A 23,035-nucleotide genomic window follows, 5' to 3' on the forward strand; every position below is an offset into this window, starting at 1 on the left:
TGGGAGATGGGATCCATGGATAACACTGTTGGAAAGGGGCTCCTTGGGTGATGGGAGAAGGGATCCATGGATAACACTGTGGGAAAGGGGCTCCTTGGGTGATGGGAGATGGATCCATGGATAACACTGTGGGAAAGGGGCTCCTTGGGTGATGGGAGAAGGGATCCATGGATAACACTGTGGGAAAGGGGCTCCTTGGGTGATGGGAGATGGATCCATGGATAACACTGTGGGAAAGGGGCTCCTCGGGTGATGGGAGAAGGGATCCATGGATAACACGGCCTTGGGAGCGCTGCCATCCATGGGCACATCAGGGGCCTCTCCAGGGGTCCCAGCTCCGTGGGCAGTCCCTGGGGGTTGGGTGGGGAAGGGGAGCACGGCTGAAGGGTTTGGAGTCCAGAACCCCTGTGAGCAGAGGTGTGGGGAGAGTGGAGCTGTGGAGACCTGATCCCACAGTGGATAAAGCTGGAGTTTCACCCATCTTCTGACAACATTTTCCCCCCCCGAAAATAGAATTCCTGCTTCTCTTGAGCTGTAACAGTCATGGCAGGCAAAATCCCAGGTGGTTGTTTGGATACTGTGTCCTCAGCAAAGCCTGACAGAACTTTTGTGAGTGTCCCAAGGCTTTGCTGCCCTTGGCATGAAACCCAAGGTTTCATCCCAAGGTTTCGTCAAGAACATCTCCTTGGAGAGCTGCAGGTGGGCAGCAGAATGGAAACCCAAAGTGCACAGATTAAAAAAATGACAAAAAATCACTAAAAAAAAAATCCCAAAAAAAGCTGAGTGTTGCCCTCAGCATCTGTTCCAGAAGGGTCAGACATCCCATTGCCAGGGCAAGGCCTGGGGCACCGGCTGGGGGAAGGTGAAGGGGCATTCCCAAAGAACATATCTGAAGGAAATACAATTCCAGTGGCTTTTTTGTTCTCCAGTGGCATCCCAGAACCATTTCCCCCCCTGGTTAGCCAGTGAGCTGTAATTACAATCCTGGTTTCTCAGTGGCATCACCTGGAGCACGACCCCGTGCCGGTCACTCCGCGGTTACTCCACGTTGTGGCTCCGTCGTGCTCCAGCCTGGGCTTGGTCCCTGCAGCCGCCAGGTGCCTTCCTGTCCCTCCTGCCCAGCCCAGGGCAGGAGCTCTGCCAGGGCTGCCTGAGGTGACATCTCTGCACTGAACCATCTCCTGGGGGACTTCATCACCGTTTGCTCATCCGGTGGGTTTTGTGCCGATCCAAGAGCCCCCTTTCCTCAGTGGTTCAGTTCCCCTGGCTGGGTGAACTCTGGGAGGTGGCAGAGCCCCAGTTCCTACCCAGAAGGCTGTGGAAGAGGTGCCCTTGGGTGCTCCCAAGGCAGCCTCAGCCCTCACACGCTCTTTGCCAAGCCCAGCTTTAAAATAAAACCTTCCCAGCTGCTTCTTCCAGAGGTGAAGTTCAGTTCCTGCCTCCCCTCCCAGCCCGGGGTGCCCAGGGAGAGCCCTGGGCAAGGGGAGGCTCTGAGAGGGCGTGTGGGGGCTCTGGGTCCATGATTTGGGAGCGTGGCTGTTGGCCTGGGGAATTCCGTGCTTTGGACACCACAGGCCAGGAAAACCCACCCAAACAGGAGAGTGTTTGTGTGCTTTGGGCACCACAGGCCCCCAAACCCAACCAACCAAGGGTGGGGAGGGCCCTGATTCTGAGGAGACCTTGTAGTGTCTGTTCACAGGGTGAGGGGCGGGGGCTCCGTGGAATGAAAACCCCCAAATGTGATGCACAGGAAAGAGCTGAGGGGCTGGGGAGCTGTGCCAGGGCATATCCAGGGCGTATCCAGGGCATATCCAGGGTGTATCCAGGGTGTATCGGGGGTGTATTGGGGGTGTACCCATCTTGCTGATGTTGAGTCTCTTGGGGACTTGCTGTGAACTGGTTTAGACTGGGGCTCCTTGGGTTGGTGCTGCCCCCAGAGAATTCCCGTGGCCTCGTCGCCGCTGCCACCGCACACGCCGGGGCTGGAGCTGTTCCTGCACTTCCAGAGGGCACTTCCCATCCCTGTTGGCTCCTGGCTCCATGACATGTCCTGTCCCTCTCGCTCTTCTCCTCCTGACTTGGTTGTTTCCCTCTTCAGGGCAAAAGGAATGTGCCACCCTGGAACCCCGACTGTGCTGGGCTTTAGGATTGAGTCTGGTTTTCCAGAGCAGCCTGGGCAGGGCAGAGCTGGAGGCTCCTTGGAAGCCTTTGGCCTTGGAGGCTGTCGGGTGTGTTGGTGTTGGGAGCAGTCGTGTGTATCCCTGAAAAGCCTGGATTTAGGTGTTTGTTTGGGCCTGCTCTGCCCTTGGGGCGGTGTCGGATGGATCCGTTCCCTTTGCTGAGCCTGGATTTGGGTTGTGGTGCTTTGCAGGTGTGATGGACCCGTCACAACTCTTCCCTTTGGGATCAGAGCATTCCAGAACCGGAGCTCGAGGAGGGTCCTGTGTCTGCTGTCCCAGGGCAGCATGTGAGAGCTCCATGTGCTGGGAATGGGGACTCCAACCTCTGTCCATGGGCTGGGAGGGACTTTGTGCCAGGGATTTTTAGTGCTCTGTATTAATAAGTATTGTCTCGGCTGGTTTGGGGTTGTGGACAGAAGGTACTGACAGGGGGGGTTCTCCATCCAAGCAAGAAACAGATTTTGAGCAAAAAAGGGTCCCAAACTCGAGAACATCCCAAACTTGAGACCATCCCAAACTTGAAAATGTCCCAAACTTGAGAACATCCCAGACCCGAGAACATCCCAAACTTGAGATCATCCTAAACCTTAGAACAACCCAAACTCTGGAATAACCCAAACTCAGGACCATCCCAAACTTGAGACCATCCCAAATTTGAGACCATCCCAAACTCAGGATCATCCCAAACTTGAAAACAACCCAAACTGAAGACCATCCCAGCCCCGGGTGTAGCTCATCCCACCTCAGAGGAGCCGATGACCCCGAGCTCCCGTTTCCCGGGGGGACATTCTCGACTCCAGAGGCGGTGCCGGATCCCAGGCTCCGGAGTTGGGCTCTCTGAGCACACCGTGCCCTTCCTGGGAAATCTGAGGGCAGCTCGGGGAGAAGTTTGAAGTCGTGGTTTTACCTCTGCAGGGCAAGATCCAAACCCCAAACCCCCGTGGCCGGGGGAGCGGCGCATTCCAGCCCCGGAATTCTGCAGCATTAATTAATAATTCCAGGTGTCAGTTAATTAGTGACGTGTGGCAGGTGACACGAATGGGGACCTCGGGGTTGGACCATCTCTAGTGTTCAGTTCAGTGAAAGTTTAAGACTCTTTGGAAGATGGGTTGGATCAACTCTGGCTTTGGGATGAGAAGGAGATTTCTGATCCTGGTTTCCCTCCATGGTTGCTGCTGGTGGGAATTCCTGGCAAACCCACTTTTCCACGGACATTTATGACTGAACTTTGTGACAGATGTACAGAAAATGAAACAATTTGGCTCCTCAACGTTGACTTTTCTCATCCAAACCTCACTTACCTCATCCCTGGAAGGGCTTTGTGGTGATCTCCTGCTTGGATTTGTACAGGAATTCCCTGTGTTTCCGGGGGCTGTCCCCCCTCCCAGCAACAGTGGGACAGTGGGACATTCCCCTGTGTAAAGTGTATTTTTGTATCTGATGCTGATGGGGAGGGAGGGATGTTCTTCCCTCCCCGGCGTCGGGGCTTTTCTAGAGGGCAGATCCTTCCCCTTCTATTTTTGATTCCCTCAGATTCCTTGGACAAGATGTAAACTATGAAAAAAAATCTTTTATCCTGTAATTTTGATGCTCAGAGGTAGTTTTGCAGAACTTTGTAGGAATTCTAGGAATGCTGTAGAGATTCCCCTGCTGGTGGTGGGTTTGGAGCGAGCTCTGGGGTGTGTCCCGAGGGCCTCACGTGTGTCCTGCCGTGGGCATGGCAGTTGTTCCTTGTTCCTCACAGCTGTTCATGGTCTTCACGGTTGTTCCATGGTCCTGGCAGTCGTTCCATGGTCCTGGCAGTCATTCTGTGCTCCTCCCCTTCTGTGGCAGTGACTTTGCACTGAGACTTCACCCCTTTCCCTGCTCCTCTCTCTCATCATCCCAAGGTTCAAACTCCAAACAGTGGCTCACTGGCCACAGCACATCTGGAAAAATGGCTTTGTGTGGAAAATCCACCCCTTTCCCCTTTCCCCCTTCCCCTTTCCCCTTTCCCCTTTCCCCTTTCCTCTTTCCCCTTTCCCCTTTCCTCTTTCCCCTTTCCCCTTTCCCCTTTCCCCTTTCCCCTTTCCCCTTCCCTTCCCTTCCCTTCCCTTCCCTTCCCTTCCCTTCCCGACCTGTATCCTGTTAATTTGCATGTAATTCCCATATCACATCCCTGCTATTCCCATGGGAAGCTCCAAGCTCCTCCTCTTTCTCTGGACCTGCTGTGGCTTTCCCAAGAACAGGCATTTTGCTCCCTCGGGCACCTCCAGCTCCGAGCCCTCGGAGCCCTGAGCTCTCCAGGGCACAGCACTGATCCAAGGGGAAGGTCCAGTGTAATCCCAGGGCCTTGGATTCAGTCTGGAAGGAGCCATTGCTTCTCATTCCAGCTTGGAGCCAAGGCATGTTCCATCCCCAGGACACAGGGAAGGGGAACATCCTGCATCCCAGAGCCCACGCTGTGCGGACAGTGACCATTCCCAAATATCCCACTGTTGTTCCGAGTGCCTTAAATCCATCCAGATCCCAGCAAAGGTATTTCTGTTCCCTGTGCTCTTCCTCTTACACCTCTCAGCTACTTATCCCTGTATCCCAGTCAGTCCATCCCTGTATCCCAGTCAGTCCATCCCTGTACCCCAGTCAGTCCATCCCTGTACCCCAGTCAGTCCATCCCTGTATCCCAGTCAGTCCATCCCTGTATTCCAGTCAGTCCATCCCTGTATCCCAGTCAGTCCATCCCTGTACCCCAGTCAGTCCATCCCTGGTGCCATCCCGGAGCCCTGGCTGCAATTCCAGCTCCCAGTGGAGCCAGACGGGACGTGGTCACTGGGAGCTGCCCCAGGGACCCCCGAGGATTCAGAAGGACCCCCAAGGCCCCTTCCCCTCCCTTGCTGGACTTGCCATGGATTTGGGATGCAGGGATAATGTGGTGTCTGTGTCCTGCCATCAGCTCCAGATGGATCCCAGCTCCAACCTGGGCGTCGGATGTGTCCGAGCAGGAGAGAAACTGGGCTTGAAAGCACCGAAAAAATGGGTTATCCCTCTTTTTCTGCTTGAATAGAACTAATATTTAATACCAAATATTTTATTATTTAAGGTGTAATTTAAAATAAAAACTCCCTGGCCTGTAAATATTTTCCCCTTGTGGAATATAAATATTCCTCTGATGAATTTTGAGGGTTTTTTTGCAATGAAAAATGATTTTCCAGCCCAAACAGTCCCAGAGAAATCCTTGAAGAGCTTTTCCTTCTTAAAATTGTTCATCCCTTCCGTTGCAGCCGATGCCAAGAGCAGAGAACGCCGGGAATATTGTATGGAATTGACACCCTCTGGCCTCGGCCTGGTTTGGGTCAGGCTTTCCCTGGTCAGGGTCGGCATTTTCCTAGTTTATGTTGGACCTTCCTTGGCTGGGGTCAGGATTCCCATGGTTGGGATCGGCCTTTCCCTGGCTGGGATCACAGGAGGCACACAGGGAAGGACTCCTGGCGTTGGAGCTGGGTGGGTGCAGCCGGATTCCGGAGTATCCCGGTGCTGCACGTGGATTTATGGCCAATTTCTGAACAAGACCTGACCCCCCACACCACTCCGTAGCCATTTTCCCAGCATCCATGGGAGTGACAGCCTTTCCCAGGGCTTTCCCATTTGGCTGAGTCCAGCAGGACTCCAGGGTTGGACTGTGAGATGGACAAGGAGAGACCTTGGGATTAAAAGCATCCTTGGGATTCCAGGGAGGAAAATGGTTTCTTCCTCCAGCAGGAGCATCCCAGGGGTGAGGGATCTGTGGGAAGAGGGCTGGGATTCTGCTGGGATACTGCTGGGAGAGGTAGGACATCCCAGGGGTGAGGGATCTGTGGGAAGAGGGCTGGGATACTACTGGGACAGGCAGGAGCATCCCGAGGGCGAGGGGTGGTGGCTCCGAGCGCTGGGAGCGTGTCCCGGCTCCTCCCTCCCTCCCTCCGCCCCATCCTGGTTGTTGCTGTAAATAGGGACTATTTATATAAATATATTCCAGAGGTTTCTAAAGTCCCCCGAATCCTGTTTTCCTCAGAGCTTTTGGCTTTGCCGAGAACTCCTCGAGCAGGAGATTTGCACCTTCCAAGGGCGTCGGTACAAACGAGCCCAGTCCGACCCACCGCGGGTACTGGGCGGGGCCGGGAATTCCGGGGGAATTCCAGGGGGCCGAGGGCTGAGAATGGAACGACTCGTTCCCTTTTTTTACCCCCGTTCCCGTTTTCCCCGGGCCGGAGCAGCCCCAGGGTGTCCCTGGCGTTGGCCTCGGGCTCACGGAGCAGGTCGTGGATTTTCCCTTTCGTTCCTTGTCTCTGTCTTTGCCTTTCGTGTCCGACCCGGGAGCGACGGCGGTTGGGAGGAGTTTGGGTGGAAAGGCCGAGTTTTATGGACATTTTTCTGGATCTGATGTTTTCCAAACCTTTTCTTTATCCCACGCCAAGTCCTGGCACGGGATCTGCTCCAGGCGGTCGTGGAGTGGGTGATATCCATGATATCCGTGATCCTCCCCCCAGTCTCCAGGGCTCTGGGGGGGTTGTGCAGGGGGAATCTGCTCCGAGGAATCCCCACAAATCCCTCCGTAGGCTCCTCACCCGTCCACTCGGACACGGGGGAGTATTCCCGATTCGTTGCTGTTCCGTTGGAGCTTCCGGAGTGGCATCTCCAGGGCTTTCCGTCCTTCCCAGGGGTTTGTTGGGCTCGGGCTCAGTGGGAACGTTCGGCTCTTTGACTGTTAAGCACAAACCAGGGATTGAGGGCCCATCCCCCAGGAAAACCCTCCGGCTGAGGGACCCGAAATTCCCGTTCAAACTGAAAATGAACCAAAACTGGTGGGGTTTTAAGTTGTTCCTGGTTTCTGGGAGAGTTGGAGGCTCTGGGAACACAGGGGTGCCTGGGAGCTGCCAGGTAGCTCCGGAGGGAGCAGATTCCATCCGGGATGGTCCATGGCCATCCCAGGGCACCCGTGGCCATGCTCAGTTCTTGGCCTTGGCTCATTCTGGGATAAGCCCTTGGGAATGGCCCCCTCTGCCATCCCCGTGTCCCAGCTGAGGCAGAGCTAATTCCAGGCTGTGGGATGTGAGGTGGAGCCTTTCCTGAGGACTGGAGACCCCATAAATCCAGGAATCCCAGCAGGGGAAGGCGTTGCTGCCGTGGGGATGGGGATCCATGGATTTGGGAATGTTGCAGTGGTGGTACCAGGCCCAGGTTTTCAGTGTCGCTCCACAGCTCCTTTTCCCACTCTTCCCAAAATCCCGTCGTGGTGTCCGGAGTTTCCCTGGAAATCTGCCGGGCGGGGCCGTCCCGAGGGAGGGGTTTTCCTGGTGGGAAGAGCGAGTCGGGGGGCACTCGATGCCTTTCCTGCCGTGCCGGGCTGTGCTCTGTAAAGCAATAAAACCACGGAGCGGCCCCGAGGGAGGGAAATCCCGGGAGCTGATCCCGAATCCCGGGAGCTGATCCCGAATCCCAGGAGCTGATCCCGGGAGCTGATCCCGGCCTGCTCCAGGCGACCTCTCCAGCGGGAAGGGGCAGCACAGGGGGTGCCCCCGGGGGTCCTTAATTAGTGCAATGACGTGGGGGAGCCTTTTCTCATGATGCCAACTGCCCTTAAATGTTGAATCCGGGTCTTTGTAAGCAATGTCTGTGTATTATGTGTATATATGAGGGACAAATTTTAAATTACTGCCTTTTGCCCTGTTTATTTTTCTGAGTAATTCCAGATGTACTTTAGTCTCTCTACTGTCAAAACTTTTATATTGTAAATCTGATGCTGGTGGCTTTTTGGTTATTTTGGTTTTTGGTTTGGATTTTTTTTTTGTGGGTTTTTTTTTTCTTTTTTTTTTTTTTTTTTAAAAAAGCAACGAAAAAACACAAGAAAAAAAAAGAAAAAGGAAAAAACAACAAAAAAAGTCTGCATCTCTCTATGTTGTCAGTTTTAGGCTGTAAATTCCAACTATCAATAAAAGCTCAAAATTCACGTGCCAGTGGTGGGTTCCTCGTCCTGCAGGACACGCCGGCAGAGCGGCAGCTCCGTGGGATGGATTTGGGGCATCCCAGCTCCTGGAGAAGGTACAAAGGGGCTGAGGTGACCCTGCTGCTGCCCTGGAGCACCACAGAGCACATCCACAGGGCTCCTAAATCCCCCCGGGGTGGGGACTACCCCCTGCCCTGGGCAGCTGTGCCAGGGCTGGACAGCCCTTTCCAGAAGGAATTTCCCCAGTGCCCAACCTGAATTTCTCCTCTTTTCCTGGAGGTGATTCTGCTGCAGGGCCTGAGCCCAGGCAGGGACCCAGCACAGCTGAGCCTTGGTGACACCGACAGGGGCTCGTCAGCCCAGTCCCTCAGAGAGGGGCAAATCCCAGAATCCCAGGATCCCTGAGGCTGGAAAAGCCCTCCCAGCCCATGGATCCACCCTGGGCCCCATCCCCACCTTGGCCCCCAGCCCAGAGCACTGAGTGCCATGGCCAGGCCTTCCTGGGACACCTCCAGGGATGGGCACTCCAAACCTCCCTGGGCAGCCCCTGCCAAGGCCTCACCACCCTTTCCAGCAACAAATTCCTCCTCAGCCCCAACCTGACCCTCCCCTGGCCCAGCCTGAGGCCGTTTCCCCTTGGCCTGTCCCTTGTTCCCTGGCAGTAGAGGCCGACCCCTTTGGGGCCTCCCCCCTCCTGGCAGGTCTGATGGGTGGCAGGAGGGACAGAGCGGATCCAGCACAGGACAAAGGTCTGTCCATGTGTCCAGTGCTGTGCCAGGATCCCTCCCTGAGCTCTGTCCCGGGACACAGGACAGTGAATCCCGAGGGCAGGAGCTCAGCCTGGATCCCGTGTCTGCCGTGGTGTTTTCCCAGTTCCCGAGGCTCAGAGGGACAAAAGGGCATCTGTCATATTAATTTTTTTATTAAATTCCGTTAGTTTTCTCTTTATAGAATAACCTTTTCCTCTAGGCACAAATACAATACAAGGACTCTGCATGTTTGACACAATGTACAGAAACTTCAATAATCTACAACTGCTCAGGTAAGTTACAAACCTCCGTGTTACACCTGCACAGCCGGGCTGGGGCAGTGAACGGGGACTGTACAAGGGGCTCTGCACGGGGAAAGGGGCTTTAAAAACAACACGGGGGTGGGGGTGGGGGGGCAGTCTGGGGGCGCCGGGGGGGTCCCGGGAGGCAGCGGGGCCGGAGAGACCACACGGTGCCGGGTCGGGGTCCCCCCACGGCCCCTGGGGGGGCTGAACCCCCAGTTCACACCAGTGCGGGGGGGCTGCAGGAGCAGGGTCTGTACCGAGGGTCCCCCTCACTGACACGGCAGCAAGCGGGGAGGGGCAGGGGGGACACGGACCTGCCCTCCGGGGGGCCGGGGGCTCCAGCCAAGCCCCCCAGGCAGAGCACAGAGGGGGGAACACGGGGGGCTTTGGGGTAGGGGACAGCCCTGGGGTGGGGGGAGAAGAGCTCAGCGTGTGTGGTGCCCCTCCTGGTGCTGCCCCCCCTTCACACAGGGGGTTCTGGGGGGTGACCTGTGCAAAGAGACCAGGTGGCACCTGCAGGGCCACCGTCCCGGCCTGTGCCAGCCCTGTCACTGCCACCGCCCGGAGGGGACCCTCATCCTGGGGAGGGGGCTGGGCTGGTCCCCCCGACACAGGGGTCAGAGGGGCACCCAGGAGGCTCCAGCATTTGGCACCTCCCCCAGGGAACGTGCTCCCCCCGGGACAGCCGGTCTGGCCGTGGAGGTAGAGACTGTCCCAGCCAGCACAGGGACCCCGGCACAGCCCGAGGGGGCTCCAGCCACGGCCACGTCCACGTCCCCTCCGGGACACGGCACCTGCAGCATCCCAGCATTCCCGATCCTGGGCTGGGAGCGCGGGGGCTCCGGGGCTGGGACACACGATGGTCCCAGGGCTCCGCTGTGTCACCTACGCCATCCCCTGCGCTGCACATCCCCGGGGACGGGAGCGGAGCCCAGGACACGCTCCCGGTGGGAGGAGCAGGGCAGGTTCCGGGGGCTCTGGCAGGACATGCAAGTGGTGGCGGGATGAGGGGCAGCTCCTGCTCCTCCAGCAGTGTGGGGTGGGGGGCGCGGGGCCAGGACCGCCCTGCCCAGGGTGCGGGATGGGGCTCGGGCACACGGAGGACACGGAGTCACGACAGGGCTCAGACAGGGCCGGGTGGGGCCGGGTCCCCCCGCCCGCTCCAACGCGAGGGATGCCTCAGGAATCCCTCCCTGCGCCGTCCTACCCCCGGGAAACGGCCCCGCCCTGCCCGGGGCGGGCGGGAGGAAGGCCATCCCCTCCTCTCCTCAGTCCCAGGCTCAGGCAGAGCCTGGCGCTGCCTCTGCTCCCGGCTCGGGGCCGGCAGCCGTGCCTGGAATTGCGGCTCCGCGGGGCCGCTCACGCGTCCGACAGGCAGCTCTGGATGCGGTCGATCCATTGCTGGGCCAACTGCACGTCCTGGGCGCAGAAATTGTAAACTCGTTTTGTCGTCTTCAGCTGCGGGACGGGACGGGAGGGGGTGAGCGGGGCCGGGAGCTGAGCCAGGCGGGGCCCCTCAGCCCGCTCTGCCCTCCCACCATCCCGGGGCACGGCCTGGGCAACCTCCCCTGGGATCCGCACCCTGCCAGTGGCCTCAGGGCCCCGTTAAGCTCAGCCCGGGTTGTTCACCTCCACTTGAGCAGCGATGCTGCTCTCAGCCACTCCCACTGACCACAGCCCTATTCCCACCTGATTTTCTCATCCCCACCACCTTCCTGATGGCACCACAGCCGGAGCCTGGAGTGTCCGGTGGGGCCGTGGCTGCCCAGTGTCCCCCAGGGCACACTCACATCAAAGAAGGCTTTCTCATCCACTGTCTTGGGGGCCCCCATGGTGGGGGTCCCCGGGGTGATGGACTCCACCTCGGCCAGGTCGATGACCCCTTTGCACTCCGTGTCCATCCGGCTGTCGTAGTACCGGAGCTGTGGGAGAGAGGATGCGCCTGTCAGGATTTGGGATGGGAGGGATGGATGGGGATGGAGGGACAGGACAGACCCCGGGGCCCCCCCGCCCCCCCAGTACCTGATGTTTGGTTTTATCCAGCACGAACCAGCGAGGCTTCCACGGCTTCATGAAGGCGCCTTTCTTGTACAGGGAGCCCTCGTAGGACCTGTGGGTGGGAAGGAGCACCGGGAACAGGGATCAGGGACGGGAGCCCATGGAGGGCCATGCCCTGCAGCACTTCACCCCCCAGGGAGGGGTCCCCCCAGCCCCCTGAGCCCCCCCTGCCTGTTCTCGCTCTCGGAGGTCTGGAACTGGCTGTAGAGGGTGGAGGTGCTGCGGCGCCCGCCCGGCTTCCCGCTGGACGGGGTGGAGGTGCTGCTGGTGTCGCTGTCCAGGCTGAGGTTGAGGGTGGAGCCCACCCCGCTCTCCTGCAGGTACACGCCCAGCGAGCGCCGGTGGTGGGACAGCCCCGAGGACATCAGGAGGGAGCTGGGGGTCTGCAACAGAGGGAACGGCCTGATGGGGAGGGGGCTGTGACCCCCGGGAGCCCCAGCGTGGGGCTGAGCACCAGCACCCAGCACCCAAACCAGCACCCAAACCAGCACCCAAACCAGCACCCAAACCAGCACTCAGAACAGCACCAGCACCCAAACTAGCACCAGCATCCAGCAGCAGCACCCACATCAGCACCCAGAACCAGAACCCAGCACTGAGACCCCTCCCTGGCCCTGGGGTTCGGGAGCAAACAGCCCTTTGCTCAGGGCACCTGTGAGTAAAGCCACTCCTGTTCTCCAGCCCATGCCAGAGCCCTGTCACACCCCCCAGTACAGCCTCTGTCACAGCCCTGTCACACCCCCACCTACCCTGCTGCCCTCCTGCCGTGCCTCAGTTCTCTGCGACGCTTTCACCCCGTCCCACGTCTCCTTCCAGCGCTCCTGGACGTGCCCCAGCTCCATCTTCAGGTTGTGCAGCTCCTGTGGGGGATTCGGGCATCAGCCCCGCTGGGGACAAGATCCCTGGCACCGCCGTCCCCATCCCGGGGACCCAACCGAGCCCAGCCCTCGAGCCATGTTCCCTGTGTGTCCCCGTGTGTCCCTGTGTGTCCCTGTGTGTCCCCCCCCGCCGTGTCCCCCCCGGAGCCCTGACCTGCAGCAGTCTGGAGATGGCGTCGGGCTCCACGCGGCTCCGGTTGTCGTAGCAGGGCCAGATGATCCTGCGCTTGCTCTGGGGGGCTCCGGTGTCCTGCCGGTCCGGCTCCTCCACGTGCTCCGGCTGCCCCTGCGTCAGCTCCCAGTCGTAGGAGGGGCCCTCGGACAGCGTCTCCTCCGTGTAGTAATCCCACACCTTCAGGTTGGAAATGTTGCTGTACGGCCTCAGCACCTGTGGAACGGGCAGGGTTGGGATCAGGAAGGACATTCCTGGCCAGGCTGAGAGGACAATGTGATGTCCCTGGAGACCCATCCAAGCTCCCCGGATGCCCTGGGACAGGAGCTCTCACCTCCCCATCCTCGGGAGCAAACATGTAGTTGAAGAACACGGGAGTTTTCCTGTTGATCCGGTCGATGTAATCCCAGATGGATTTGTGGACCTGCTGGCTCTTCCTCTCGCCCTTCTCCTCATACAGGAGCCCTGGGGGGCACGGAGGGCGGAAGGGGTGTTATTTGGGGTGGGGGTCTGGGTGTCCCCCCGTGGGCCCCGCACGGTGCCCTCACCCAGCTCGATCCGCTCGTAGTCCGAGTCCAGCAGGAATGTCCGGAATCGGTTGGAAATGTAGTGGTAGCTGAGGAACTTCAGGTAGTACTGGCTGAACTCGAACTCCATGGGGAACTGCAGGTGGATCTGTGGGGAGCGGCGAGGTGAGACCCCCGGGACCCAAAATCACACGGAGCTCTGGGCCCCTCCCACTGCCCCTGGAGCGCTCCCGATGTTCAGGGGTCCCGGTGGGTGCCCGGTGGGTGCCCGGGGGCCCCGCTGGCACAGATCCCGGGCTCACCTGGTGCACACAGTCCAGGAACTGCAGGAAGATGGGGGCGAAGCCGCTGCTCTGCCCCGCCAGGGTCTGGGCACCGCGGTGGCTGAAGCGGTGGCCGAAGGAAAGCCACTCCTTCTCCACCAGCAGCCGGAACCCCTCCAGCGTCCGGTAATAGCGGTCTGACAGGAGCTGCACCAGCGACACCACCTGCAGGGACGGGGACAGGGACAGGGACAGGGGGCTCCAGGCACTGCTGGGGGGCCACGGCCACCTCAGGCCCTGGTGGGCTCTCACCTGCGTGGTGATGTCCCAGCCGTCCTCCAGACTGACCAGCACGGAGGAGCCCGTGTCCAGCAGCTCCACCACCAGCACCGAGATCTGCAGGATCTTGTGGATCTGCCAAGGGCAGGGCCAGGAGTTAGGAGGGTGCAGGGAACTCCTGTGCTGGGGGCTGGGGCAGTGTCCCCTTCTCCCAAGCAAGGTCACGCTCGGGAGTCACACGGGGCCACAACCCCACACTTGGACACGGCAGCAGCGACAGAGCCAGGAGACCTTCACTCCCTCCAGCAGCCAGAGTGGGACCCCTCCCACAGCTCACACTGGGACCAGTCTCACCAGGCAGCTGCCACCTGGTGACCCCAGTCACTGCTGGCACTGCCTCATCCCAGCCCCTCCAGAGGGGCATTTCCTGGGGGTCCTGTCTGGTTTCCCCATCCAGCAGCTGCCCCAGACCTGCAGCGCCCACATCCAGCACCACGGAGCAGAGCTCTGGATTGTTCCATCCCTGTCCCTCACACCAAGCTGTGTCCCCCACTCCGTGTCCCAGGGCTGCTCTGGGCAGGGCACGGGGACCCCCGTCCTCGGGTGGCCGGGAGGGCAGAGCACAGGAGCCCACAGCCTCGGGCAAAGGGGGGGACAGGACCCAGGGCTGTGCTGACCCTGACCTGGGACAGCCACTCTGACTCCTCCAGGGAGCGCAGGTAGGCCACGCTGGGGTCGCTGGAGGGGCAGCCGGGCACACAGGCCTTCATCAGCTTCTTGAAGCTGGCCTTGACCTGCCGCACGTCGAACACCTCGATGGGAACCACCTCCCAGTGCTGCAGAGGGTCCGGCTTCACCCCCTGGGAGAGCAGAGAGTCAGGATGTCCTGAGGGACACCCCCAGCAGAGCCACACCCCCCCCTCAAGATCATGGAATCGCTGAGGTTGGAAAAGCCCTCTGAGATCACCAACTCCAACCCTCCCCCAGCACTGCCAAGGCCACCACTGACCCCTGTCCCCAAGTGCCACATCCATACAGCTTGGAAATCCCTCCAGGGGTGGGGACTCCCCCCTGCCCTGGGCAGCTGTGCCAGGACTGGACAGCCCTTTCCAGAAGGAATTTCTCCAGTATCCAACCTGACCCTTCCCTGGCCCAGCCTGAGGCTGTTTCCCCTTGGCCTGTCCCTTGTTCCCTGGCAGCAGAGCCCGACACCCCCCCGGCTCTCCCCTCCTGGCAGGGACTTGCAGAGCCAGAAGGTCCCCCCGAGCCTCCTTTGCTCCAGGATGAGCCCCCCCAGCTCCCTCAGCCCCTCCTGCTGCTCCAGCCCCTTCCCCAGAGCTCCAGCCCCTTCCCGGCTCCGTTCCTTTCCCCAGCCCTGTTCCCCCGCGGGCCGTGCCGGGGGTGGGGTCACCTTCAGCTGGGACTTGTCTCCGATGATGTAGAGGGAGGCTCGGTGCTGCCGCAGGAAGGTGGTCTCGGCGGGGGTCCCGTTGTGCTGGGCCCCCAGCAGGTCCTTCCCCGCCAGGCGGGACCCGATCTCCACGTTCAGGGCGTAGCTGCTCATGCGGCCGCTGGCCCGGATGCTGCCCCACTTCCCTGCGGGAGCCACGGGACGGGTCGGGATGCGGGTCCGGGGGCTCACCCCCAGCCGGGGGGCCACAGGGCGAGCGGGGGGGCCGAGTGCTGTGCCCCCCAGCCCAGCCCTGGGAGCACATGCCGGGGACGTGCTGGGCACCAGGTTTGCTTTGGCTCCTGCTCCCCGCCGGGCGCTGCAGGAATTCCTGCCCGCTGGATTCGGAGCCTGACCCCGGCTGCTCCATATCCCATCACTGGCATCGCCAAACCGCGCTCTGGCATCGCCGGGACCCGCCACCTGCACCCCGACCGTGCCACCGGCACCCAGCCCTGGCACCGCACCCAGCCCCGGCACCGCACCCAGCCCTGGCACCGCCACCCGGCACCCGCAGCGGCACGAGGAGCCCAAAGCAAACCTGGCGAGGCTGCCCGGTACTTACCTGTGCCCGTGGCACGCTCGGAGCAGGCGTGGGGACTGAGGGGGGGTTACTGGGGCATTAGTGGTGTGAGGGGTGGCAGTGGGGGGTCAGTGGGTCAGTGGGTGCCCGGGCGGGTCGGGCGGCCGCGCTTTCGTACCTCGGGGCGTCTCGCGGCCCTTCGGCGACGCGCACTTGGGGGTGGACAGGGTGATGACCCGGGCTCTGTGACCCAGCCCTGGGGGCACAGGACAAAGCGAGCTCAGCGAGGGACGGGGGCGGAGCGATGGACAACGGGTGGGATGGAGGCGATGGCGCCGGGGGTGCGGAGGGTCCCTCCCCCCCTCCCTGCGGCCGCCCCGCGGAGCAGAAGCGGTTGCTCGGCTCGGGGAGCGTCTACTCTACGAGAGCTGCCCGGACCGGGGGTCTCGGCGAGGCCCCCCGAGGCAGTGACCCCCCGCATGTCCTCACCTCCGCGGCTAAAAGTCCCAGGCCCTTCGTCCTTCCCTCCCATCACCTGCTTCATGAGCGATCCCAGCTTAGGCTGCTGCCTCTTGTCGGAGAAATCTGCAGCACCAAGAGAACGTCAGCTCCCGAGGGCCCTCCCGGCCTCCCCTCGGCTGCTCCGAGGGAGGGGAAGGGGCTCAGAGAAAGCGGCAGCAAGCGGAGCCCCCGGGGCCGGGATGCGGAGCCCAGTGCGCGGGAAGCACCGTCCACCCAAGCCAGGGAAGCACCGTGCACACGGATCCATGGAAGCACCGTCCACCCGAGCCAGGGAAGCACCGTCCACCCGAGCCAGGGAAGCACCATCCACCCGAGCCAGGGAAGCACCGTGCACCCGGAGCCAGGAGCCAGAGCCCAGCGTGTGGGAAACACCGTCCCGCTGGAGCCACGGCCAAGAGGCGCCTGGTGCGGCCGTGTGGGAGGGGGCTCGACCCGGCCCTGCCCCCCCGGGTGGGGGATCACCCTGTCCCAGCCCCTGCCCTGCCAGGTCACTGTGCCCCCCCAGCGCTGGCTGAGCCCCCTCCTCCCGGCACGTCCCCCCGCCGAGGAGGAGCCTCGGAGGGGCTCTCGGCATGTCCTCTATCCCCCCCCCAGCTCAGGGATCCCCCCAGCTCCCCACACCCCCCTTGAAGGGATGATGAGTTGAATGGCTGGGATGGGATGGAATGGCTGGGATGGGATGGAATGGCTGGGACAGGACGGTTGGTGCTGGAGCAGGGCGGTGGGTGGAGCTCTGTCCTGCAGGGAAAGGCCCGACTGGACTAGTGGGGCATCAAGGTGTGCACGGACTTACCGGGGGTCCCCGGACAGACCCCAGACGTGTGCAGGGGAGGCACATGGTGCCGAGATCCCGGCTGGAAGGGTCTGTCCCTGCCAGCCCCAGTGAGTGCCTGGATCCCAGCACAGGCTGGGGCTCCCAGTGCTTGCAGCTCCAGGGACACCGGGGCTCCCAAATCCCTCGGGGCTCCCAGTGCTCACAGGTCCACAGCCACTGCATCTCCCAAAATCAGGGCTCCCATCCCCACCACCGGCCACGGAGTCCCAGCTGGAGTTTGGAGCTCCAGAGAGTGCACTAAGGGCTCCCAGTGCTCACAGATCTGGGGACATTGGGTCTCCCAAACTCCCTGGGGCTCTCGGTGCTCACAGGTCCACAGCCACTGCATCTCCCAAAATCAGGGCTCCCAGTGCTCACCAGGTGTCCCAAAACCCAACCCCACCACCAGCCACGGGGATCCAGCTGGAGCTGGGAGCTCTGGAGAGGCTCTGCTGCCTCCTTGGATGCCAGAGCCTGGGAGAGCAGGTCACTTGGGATGCACAGGAGGATGCTGGCAGGAGCCCACCTGCATCCCCTCACCCCTCTCCATGCCCCCCACCCCCTCTGTGCCCCCCTCCCTCACCTGCACTGCTCATGTGTGCCGAGGTGAACCCGCTGAGTGTGTTGCGCCCGCTGGCATCGGAGTAGTGGGGCATGGAATTGATCACGGCCTGCAGGTACTTCTCCTGCTCCAGACTCGTGGAATCCGTCTGGGAGGGGCCTGGACAGGGAGACCCCCGAGCGTGACCACCCCAGAGCCCGGGGGGGCCCCGCAGCCCCCTGGCTCCACGTTCCCGGGGCGGGGGGACGGGCACCTGCGGTCGGGGCGTTCTGGGACTTGAAGAGGCCGACGACGCCCTTGCCGTGGAGCCCCCCCGAGCGGAGCAGCACGGCCTTGGTGCGGGAGTTCCTCCAGCACACCACCGGGAAGCGGTTCTGGCGGTAGCAGCGGGAGATGCGCTGGATGGTGTTGTCCGGGATGCTCTGCGGCACGATGAGCAGCCCGGGGTAGCTGCGGGACACAGCGGGGCTCAGCAGGGTCCCATGGGGCAGGAAGGACCCCCTGGGGCGGGAAGGACCCCCTGGGGCGGCGGGACCCCCCGGGCCCAGCTCACCTGCGGCAGATGGCATACATGCGGTTGACGGTGGAGATGCGGAAGGGCTCGTTCTTGGAGCGGGTCAGGCTGCTGCTCAGCGTGCCCAGCCCCAGCCGCTGGTAGTCCCGGCAGCAGGCACGCTCCACCACGTGCGCGTTGGTCATCTTGTCCGAGGGCCTCATGGTGGTGCTGGGGGTCAAAGTGCTTCTGTCCATGTCTTCGGACACTGCGGGGACAAGTTGGGGTCTGGGGACACGCTCGGCATGGACACATGGTGTCCCACCGTGGAGGAGAGGGATGGGGTGGGATGGGATGGGATGGGGTGGGGTGGGGTGGGATGGGATGGGATGGGATGGGATGGGATGGGATGGGATGGGATGGGATGGGATGGGATGGGATGGGATGGGATGGAGGCATCTCCAAACCCGCAGGGGCAGGACAGGGACTGAGCTGCCTCCTGGCTCCCTCACCTGAAACCAGAGAGCTGGGCAGAACTGGGACTGGATCCCCCATGGAAACCCTAAATCCCATCCACCACACCTCCTCCAGGCTTCCCACCTGGGCAGGTTCTAAACTTCCACACACAGGGCTCCTGTCCCTTCCAGTCTCTCGCTGCTCCTAAACCAGTCCAGCTCTTCTGTCCACCCTCACCTGCCCTCCTGCACCTCAAATCCATGATTTTCCACTTGAGGAGCCAAAGACACTGCCCAAAGACCTCCCTCCTCCCTCTGTGTTGGAAGCAGGTTGAGCTCTGACTGGGCACCACCAGCAGCCAAGAGCTGGGGCTGTCGGGAGCGGGGAGAGGGTCCCGTGGGGGCAGTGCTCTGCACCAGGGATCTCCCACCCTGCTCCCCTCGGAACAAGGGGCTTCTCCCCGGTGGACGATGCTCCCACCCCTGCGCGGGGCGTTCCCCACCTGAGATCTCGTCCTCGTTGTCCTCAGGGAAGTGCTGGCTGCCGCGCTGCTCCCAGGCGGGCGGCGTGTACTTCTTGCGTGTCACGTACTGCCGGCCGATGGTCTTCTTGGCGTTCTTCACCAGGTTCTTGGAGAGCGTCCTGGGAAACCAGACAGGGCCTTGAGCCCAGTGACACCTCCTGCCCGGGTGTGACCAGAGCCAGCAGGGCCAGAGGAGCCCAGAGGGTCAGAGACAACACTGTCACCCAGCAAAGCAGCGACAGGAGCAGCCCCGGCCCCGCTCAGTCACTGCCATGTGGGAGGGGACGTGTCACCTGCCAGCACCTCGGCCCTGGGGGCACCAGGGCGGGGGCAGAGCCCCTCCGGATCCGAGGGGATCCAGCCTCATCCCAGTACTAACAGTGTCCTCCACATTGGAGCCACCACAGCTCATCCCAGAGGAACAGGGCTCCAGCTCGTGGCAGGGACAGGGGATCTGCCACAGGGGCCACGGAATCCACTGCAGGGGTCAGGATCCATCACCAGGGGATCTGCTGCTGGGATCATAGGATCAATGGTAGGGCCCAGGGGATCGATGACAGGGACCAGGGAAACCACCACAGTGCCCAGGGAATCTGCCACAGGGACCAGGGGATCCATGGCAGGAACCAGGGGATCTGCTGCTGGGATCAGGGGATCCACAACAGGGACCTGGGGACCCACCACTGGGATCAGGAATCCATGGCAGGAACCTGGGGATCCACCACTGGGATCAGAGGATCCACAACAGGGACCTGGGGATCCACTACTGGGATCAGGAATCCATGGCAGGAACCAAGGGATCTGCTGCTGGGATCAGGGGATCCACAGCAAGGACCTGGGGATCCACCACATGGAGCAGGGGGTCCCTGCCAGCCCATCCTGGGTGCAGGGCTGCTCCTCCCTGGGAGTGACCTTGATGGCACAGCAGGAACAGGGAGAGCAAAGCTGGGCTCAGGTGCTCCCGAGGCACTTGGGGAAATTCGGGAAGGGAGAGCTGCCAAACCCACAGGGATTGGGCTGTGTGGTCAGAACAGGCTCTGCCCCACAGAGCTCCAGAGGGCAGGAATTCCTGAAGGCAGGAACAGCCTCACCACACGCAGGGCCTCGGCCTTGTCACCATCTCGGTGAGTCCTGGGCTCCAAGGGGGGAAATAAAGGAGATGTGGGATACAGGGAAGGGGCCACATCCAGCCCAGGGGATGTGGGATATCCATCAGCCAGGGAAGGAGCCACATCCAGCCCAGGGGATGTGGGATATCCATGAGCCAGGGAAGGAGTCCTGTCCAGCCCAGGACAAGAGCCACACTGATGCTAAGATTCCTGGGATTTCCTCCTCTCAAGGTGGGGGCTAAAAGGAGACCAGGAGGTGCCTTGTTTTGCTCTGCAAAGTGGACAGTGAGGGAGTCCCAATGCTCCCTACAAGTACCAAGGGAGGGAAAGCCTCGGGACTGAGAAGGAACACTGTCCTGGGAACAAGCTCAGGAACAGAGGCTGGGAACGGGAGAGCTTCCTAACTGGAGGGACAAGACTTGCAGACAGTGGAGGCACTGGATTGCACTGGGAAGGGTGACAAGGCTCATGTCACAAACCCAGATAAAGTTCTGAGACGGGGCACAGGCCAGAGCTCTGGAAACCCCCGGGGTCAGTGGTACAGGCACAGCTCCTGCGACCCAGCAGTGCCAGGGAGCACCAGAGGATGCGATGGTGAGAGACCCCACACCCGGCAGCCCGGGAAAGGGCATTCCCGAGGGACAGCCACATGCAGAGCAGGGAGAGGGAGCCCTGGGAGCAGGGAGGGCTGAGCCGGAGCCGCCACCTCGGAAGCGCCCGCCCAGGCCGGAGGCAGCTTACGTGCTGGGATGGCCGAGGTGCCCGAGGGACAGCACCCCCCCTGCCAGGCCCTGGAACAGATGGGTCACCTGCTGGGAGCTGTCACAAACACCGACACGCTTAGGGCACAGGGCACAGCGAGAGCGGCCACCCAGCGCTGCAGGACCATGTCCCCAGGTCACCCAGCACTGCTCCCCTGAGCCACCCAGCCCTGCAGCACCATGTCCCCACGTCACCCAGCCCTGCAGCACCATGTCCCCATGTCACCCAGTGCAGGAGCACTGTGGTCCTGAGCCACCCAGAGCAGGAGCACTGCACTGTTGAGTCACCCAGCACTGCAGGACCACGTCCCTGAGCCACCCCACATTGCAGGACCATATCCCTGAGCCACCCCACACTGCAGGACCACATCCCTGAGCCACCCCACACTGCAGGACCACGTCCCTGAGCCACCCCACACTGCAGGACCACGTCCCTGAGCCACCCCACACTGCAGGACCGTGTCCTCAAGTCATCCAGCCCTGCAGGACCATGTCCCTGAGCCACCCCACACTGTAGGACCATGTCCTTGAGCCACCCCACACTGTGGGACCATGTCCCCGAGCCACCCCACACTGCAGGACCATGTCCCTGAGCCACTCAGCACCGCAGCACCATGTCCCAAGTCACCCAGCACTGCAGTACCACGACCCTGAGCCACCCAGTGCAGGAGCACTGTGTCCCTGAGTCACCCAGCACTGCAGGACCATGTCCTCAAGTCACCCAGCACTGCAGCACTGCATTCCCAAGTCACTCATAGCAGGAGCACCGTGTCCCCAAGTCACCCAGCACTGCAGCACCGTGTCCCCAAGTCACCCAGCACTGCAGCACCGTGTCCCCGAGTCACCCAGCACTGCAGAACTGTGTGTCTGAGCCACCCAGCACTGCATGATCATGTTCCCAAGTCACCCAGTGCTTCAGGACTGTGTCCCCAGGTCACCCAGCACTGCAGGATCATGTCTCCAAGTTACCCAGCACTGTAGGATCATGTCCCCAGGTCACCCAAGCACTGCAGGATCATATTTCCAAGTCACCCAGCCCACTGGAACCTCCCCCATGGGACACCTCCTCAGCAGGGCTGGGGATGCCAGTGCAGCAAACTCCTGGGTCCCAATGTGACCCATCCTCTGCAGGACAGGGGACATCCTACAGCTCTTCACCCTACAGCTCCCTGACAGGAAGGGCTCTGCTCCCAGGGAACAAGGGGCAGGACAAGAGGAAATGGCCTCAAGCTGTGCCAGGGAAGGGTCAGGTTGGATATTGGGAAAATTCCTTCATGGAAAGGGTTGTCCAGCCCTGGCACAGCTGCCCAGGGCAGGGGGAGTCCCCAATCTGGAGGGATTTCCAAGCCCTGTGGATGTGGCACTTGGGGACATGGTCAGTGGTGGCCTTGGCAGTGCTGGGGATGGTTGGACTCGATGGGCTCAGCAGGATTTTCCAACCCAAAGCATTCTCTGACCTCTAATCAGTGGAAATCCTGTGTGAGGACAGGTCTGAGCAAGGTGGGCTCAGGGAGCCATGTCCAGCTCAGGTCCCTGTGCCCCATTTCCCCAAGTGGTCCCTGTTTGGTGGCTCAGCTGGGGGGCTGGAGAAGGGCCAGGAGGAGCCCCGAGGTGTCCCAGAGGATCAGGCCCATCCCAGGCGTGTCTGTCCCCACAGCACAGGTACCTGAGCGAGGGGTTCTTCTCCTTGGCCTTGGGCTGCATGGCCTGCTTGGGCGACTGGCCCACGGTGAAGGCGAAGGTGCCGCGCACGTGCTGGGGGTAGCGCAGCTTGTGCAGGTGCTTCCGGAAGATCTCGGCGCTGTCCGAAGCCACCTCCTCGTCGAAGGCGATCTTCAGCAGCTGGGGATGGCAGGGAGCAGGCCCAGGGGTCACCCACCCTTCCCAAGGATCGGGGCAGGGCTCGGATCCCGTCGGGAGCAGGGAGCGCAGCGGGCACAGGCCAGGTTGGGAGGCTGCCCTGCCTGACCCTCCGTGCTGGTTACTCTGTCCCATTCCCTTTCCTCCTGGAGACTCCAGGGTGCTCCAGGGTGTCCCAGTGACTGGTCAAGGCAGCTCTGAGCACGGCAGGAGCAGCCAGAAAATCTAGGAGCTCTCTCCCACACATCTCTCAAAGATGTAAAATGCCCAATAACTCCATTTGCTGTGACATCTCTCCCTGCTGTGTTTCTCTCCCCCAGGACCTGTACAAGGTTTGGCAGAACCACCTCCTGGAGCCCCATGTGGGGATGCCTCACACCTTCTTGGCAGGGGCTGCCCAGGGAGGTTTGGAGTGCCCACCCCTGGAGGTGTCCAAGGAAGGTCTGGACATGGCACTCAGTGCTCTGGGCTGGGGGACAAGGTGGGCATCGGGCACAGGTCACAGCCACACAGGTCTCACCAGCTGAGACAGAGCAATGCCAGGGAGCAGCCACAGCCCCCCAGAGCCCCCCAGAGCCCGGGGTCTCAC

At 61.5% G+C, this 23,035-nt stretch overlaps 2 protein-coding genes across 7 annotated transcripts in view; one reads left to right on the top strand and one right to left on the bottom strand.

Moving 5' to 3' along the window:
- The first annotated feature begins 236 nt into the window (after positions 1-236).
- LOC116786939 lies at positions 237-8,145 on the top strand. Its single transcript, XM_032688108.1, has 2 exons — positions 237-5,985; positions 6,045-8,145. The coding sequence occupies exons 1-2, from the start codon at positions 5,899-5,901 to the stop codon at positions 7,218-7,220; spliced, it is 1,263 nt and encodes a 420-aa protein (XP_032543999.1). The 5' UTR covers positions 237-5,898; the 3' UTR covers positions 7,221-8,145.
- A 900-nt stretch (positions 8,146-9,045) lies between these two features.
- The window catches only part of SBF1 (SET binding factor 1), a 62,177-nt gene continuing 48,187 nt past the window's right edge, over positions 9,046-23,035 (bottom strand). For 2 of the 6 annotated variants that reach the window (XM_032688079.1, XM_032688078.1), the window contains 19 exons: positions 22,253-22,428; positions 18,696-18,835; positions 17,798-18,005; positions 17,498-17,694; positions 17,266-17,403; positions 15,836-15,931; positions 15,525-15,602; positions 14,785-14,969; positions 14,057-14,233; positions 13,407-13,508; positions 13,134-13,319; positions 12,853-12,979; positions 12,639-12,769; positions 12,287-12,520; positions 12,004-12,114; positions 11,426-11,637; positions 11,219-11,306; positions 10,987-11,118; positions 9,046-10,654 (listed from right to left, as the gene is read on the bottom strand). In XM_032688079.1, coding sequence (XP_032543970.1) covers positions 10,556-10,654; positions 10,987-11,118; positions 11,219-11,306; positions 11,426-11,637; positions 12,004-12,114; positions 12,287-12,520; positions 12,639-12,769; positions 12,853-12,979; positions 13,134-13,319; positions 13,407-13,508; positions 14,057-14,233; positions 14,785-14,969; positions 15,525-15,602; positions 15,836-15,931; positions 17,266-17,403; positions 17,498-17,694; positions 17,798-18,005; positions 18,696-18,835; positions 22,253-22,428 — 2,817 coding nt within the window. In that variant the 3' untranslated portion in view covers positions 9,046-10,555. The remainder of the gene's footprint in view (positions 10,655-10,986; positions 11,119-11,218; positions 11,307-11,425; positions 11,638-12,003; positions 12,115-12,286; positions 12,521-12,638; positions 12,770-12,852; positions 12,980-13,133; positions 13,320-13,406; positions 13,509-14,056; positions 14,234-14,784; positions 14,970-15,524; positions 15,603-15,835; positions 15,932-17,265; positions 17,404-17,497; positions 17,695-17,797; positions 18,006-18,695; positions 18,836-22,252; positions 22,429-23,035) is intronic. The other 4 variants (XM_032688082.1, XM_032688080.1, XM_032688084.1 and 1 more) reach the window with 2 other exon arrangements.

Source organism: Chiroxiphia lanceolata, chromosome 5 (genome assembly GCF_009829145.1).
Source record: "Chiroxiphia lanceolata isolate bChiLan1 chromosome 5, bChiLan1.pri, whole genome shotgun sequence".
Taxonomy (NCBI): Eukaryota; Metazoa; Chordata; class Aves; order Passeriformes; family Pipridae; genus Chiroxiphia; species Chiroxiphia lanceolata.

Bases quoted from the DNA above. Each gene is read 5' to 3' on its own strand.
- LOC116786939 (XM_032688108.1), top strand. From the start codon at position 5,899: ATGGTTTCTTCCTCCAGCAGGAGCATCCCAGGGGTGAGGGATCTGTGG. The intron at 5,986-6,044 runs GTAGGACATCCC...CTACTGGGACAG, and splicing joins CTGGGATACTGCTGGGAGAG to GCAGGAGCATCCCGAGGGCG.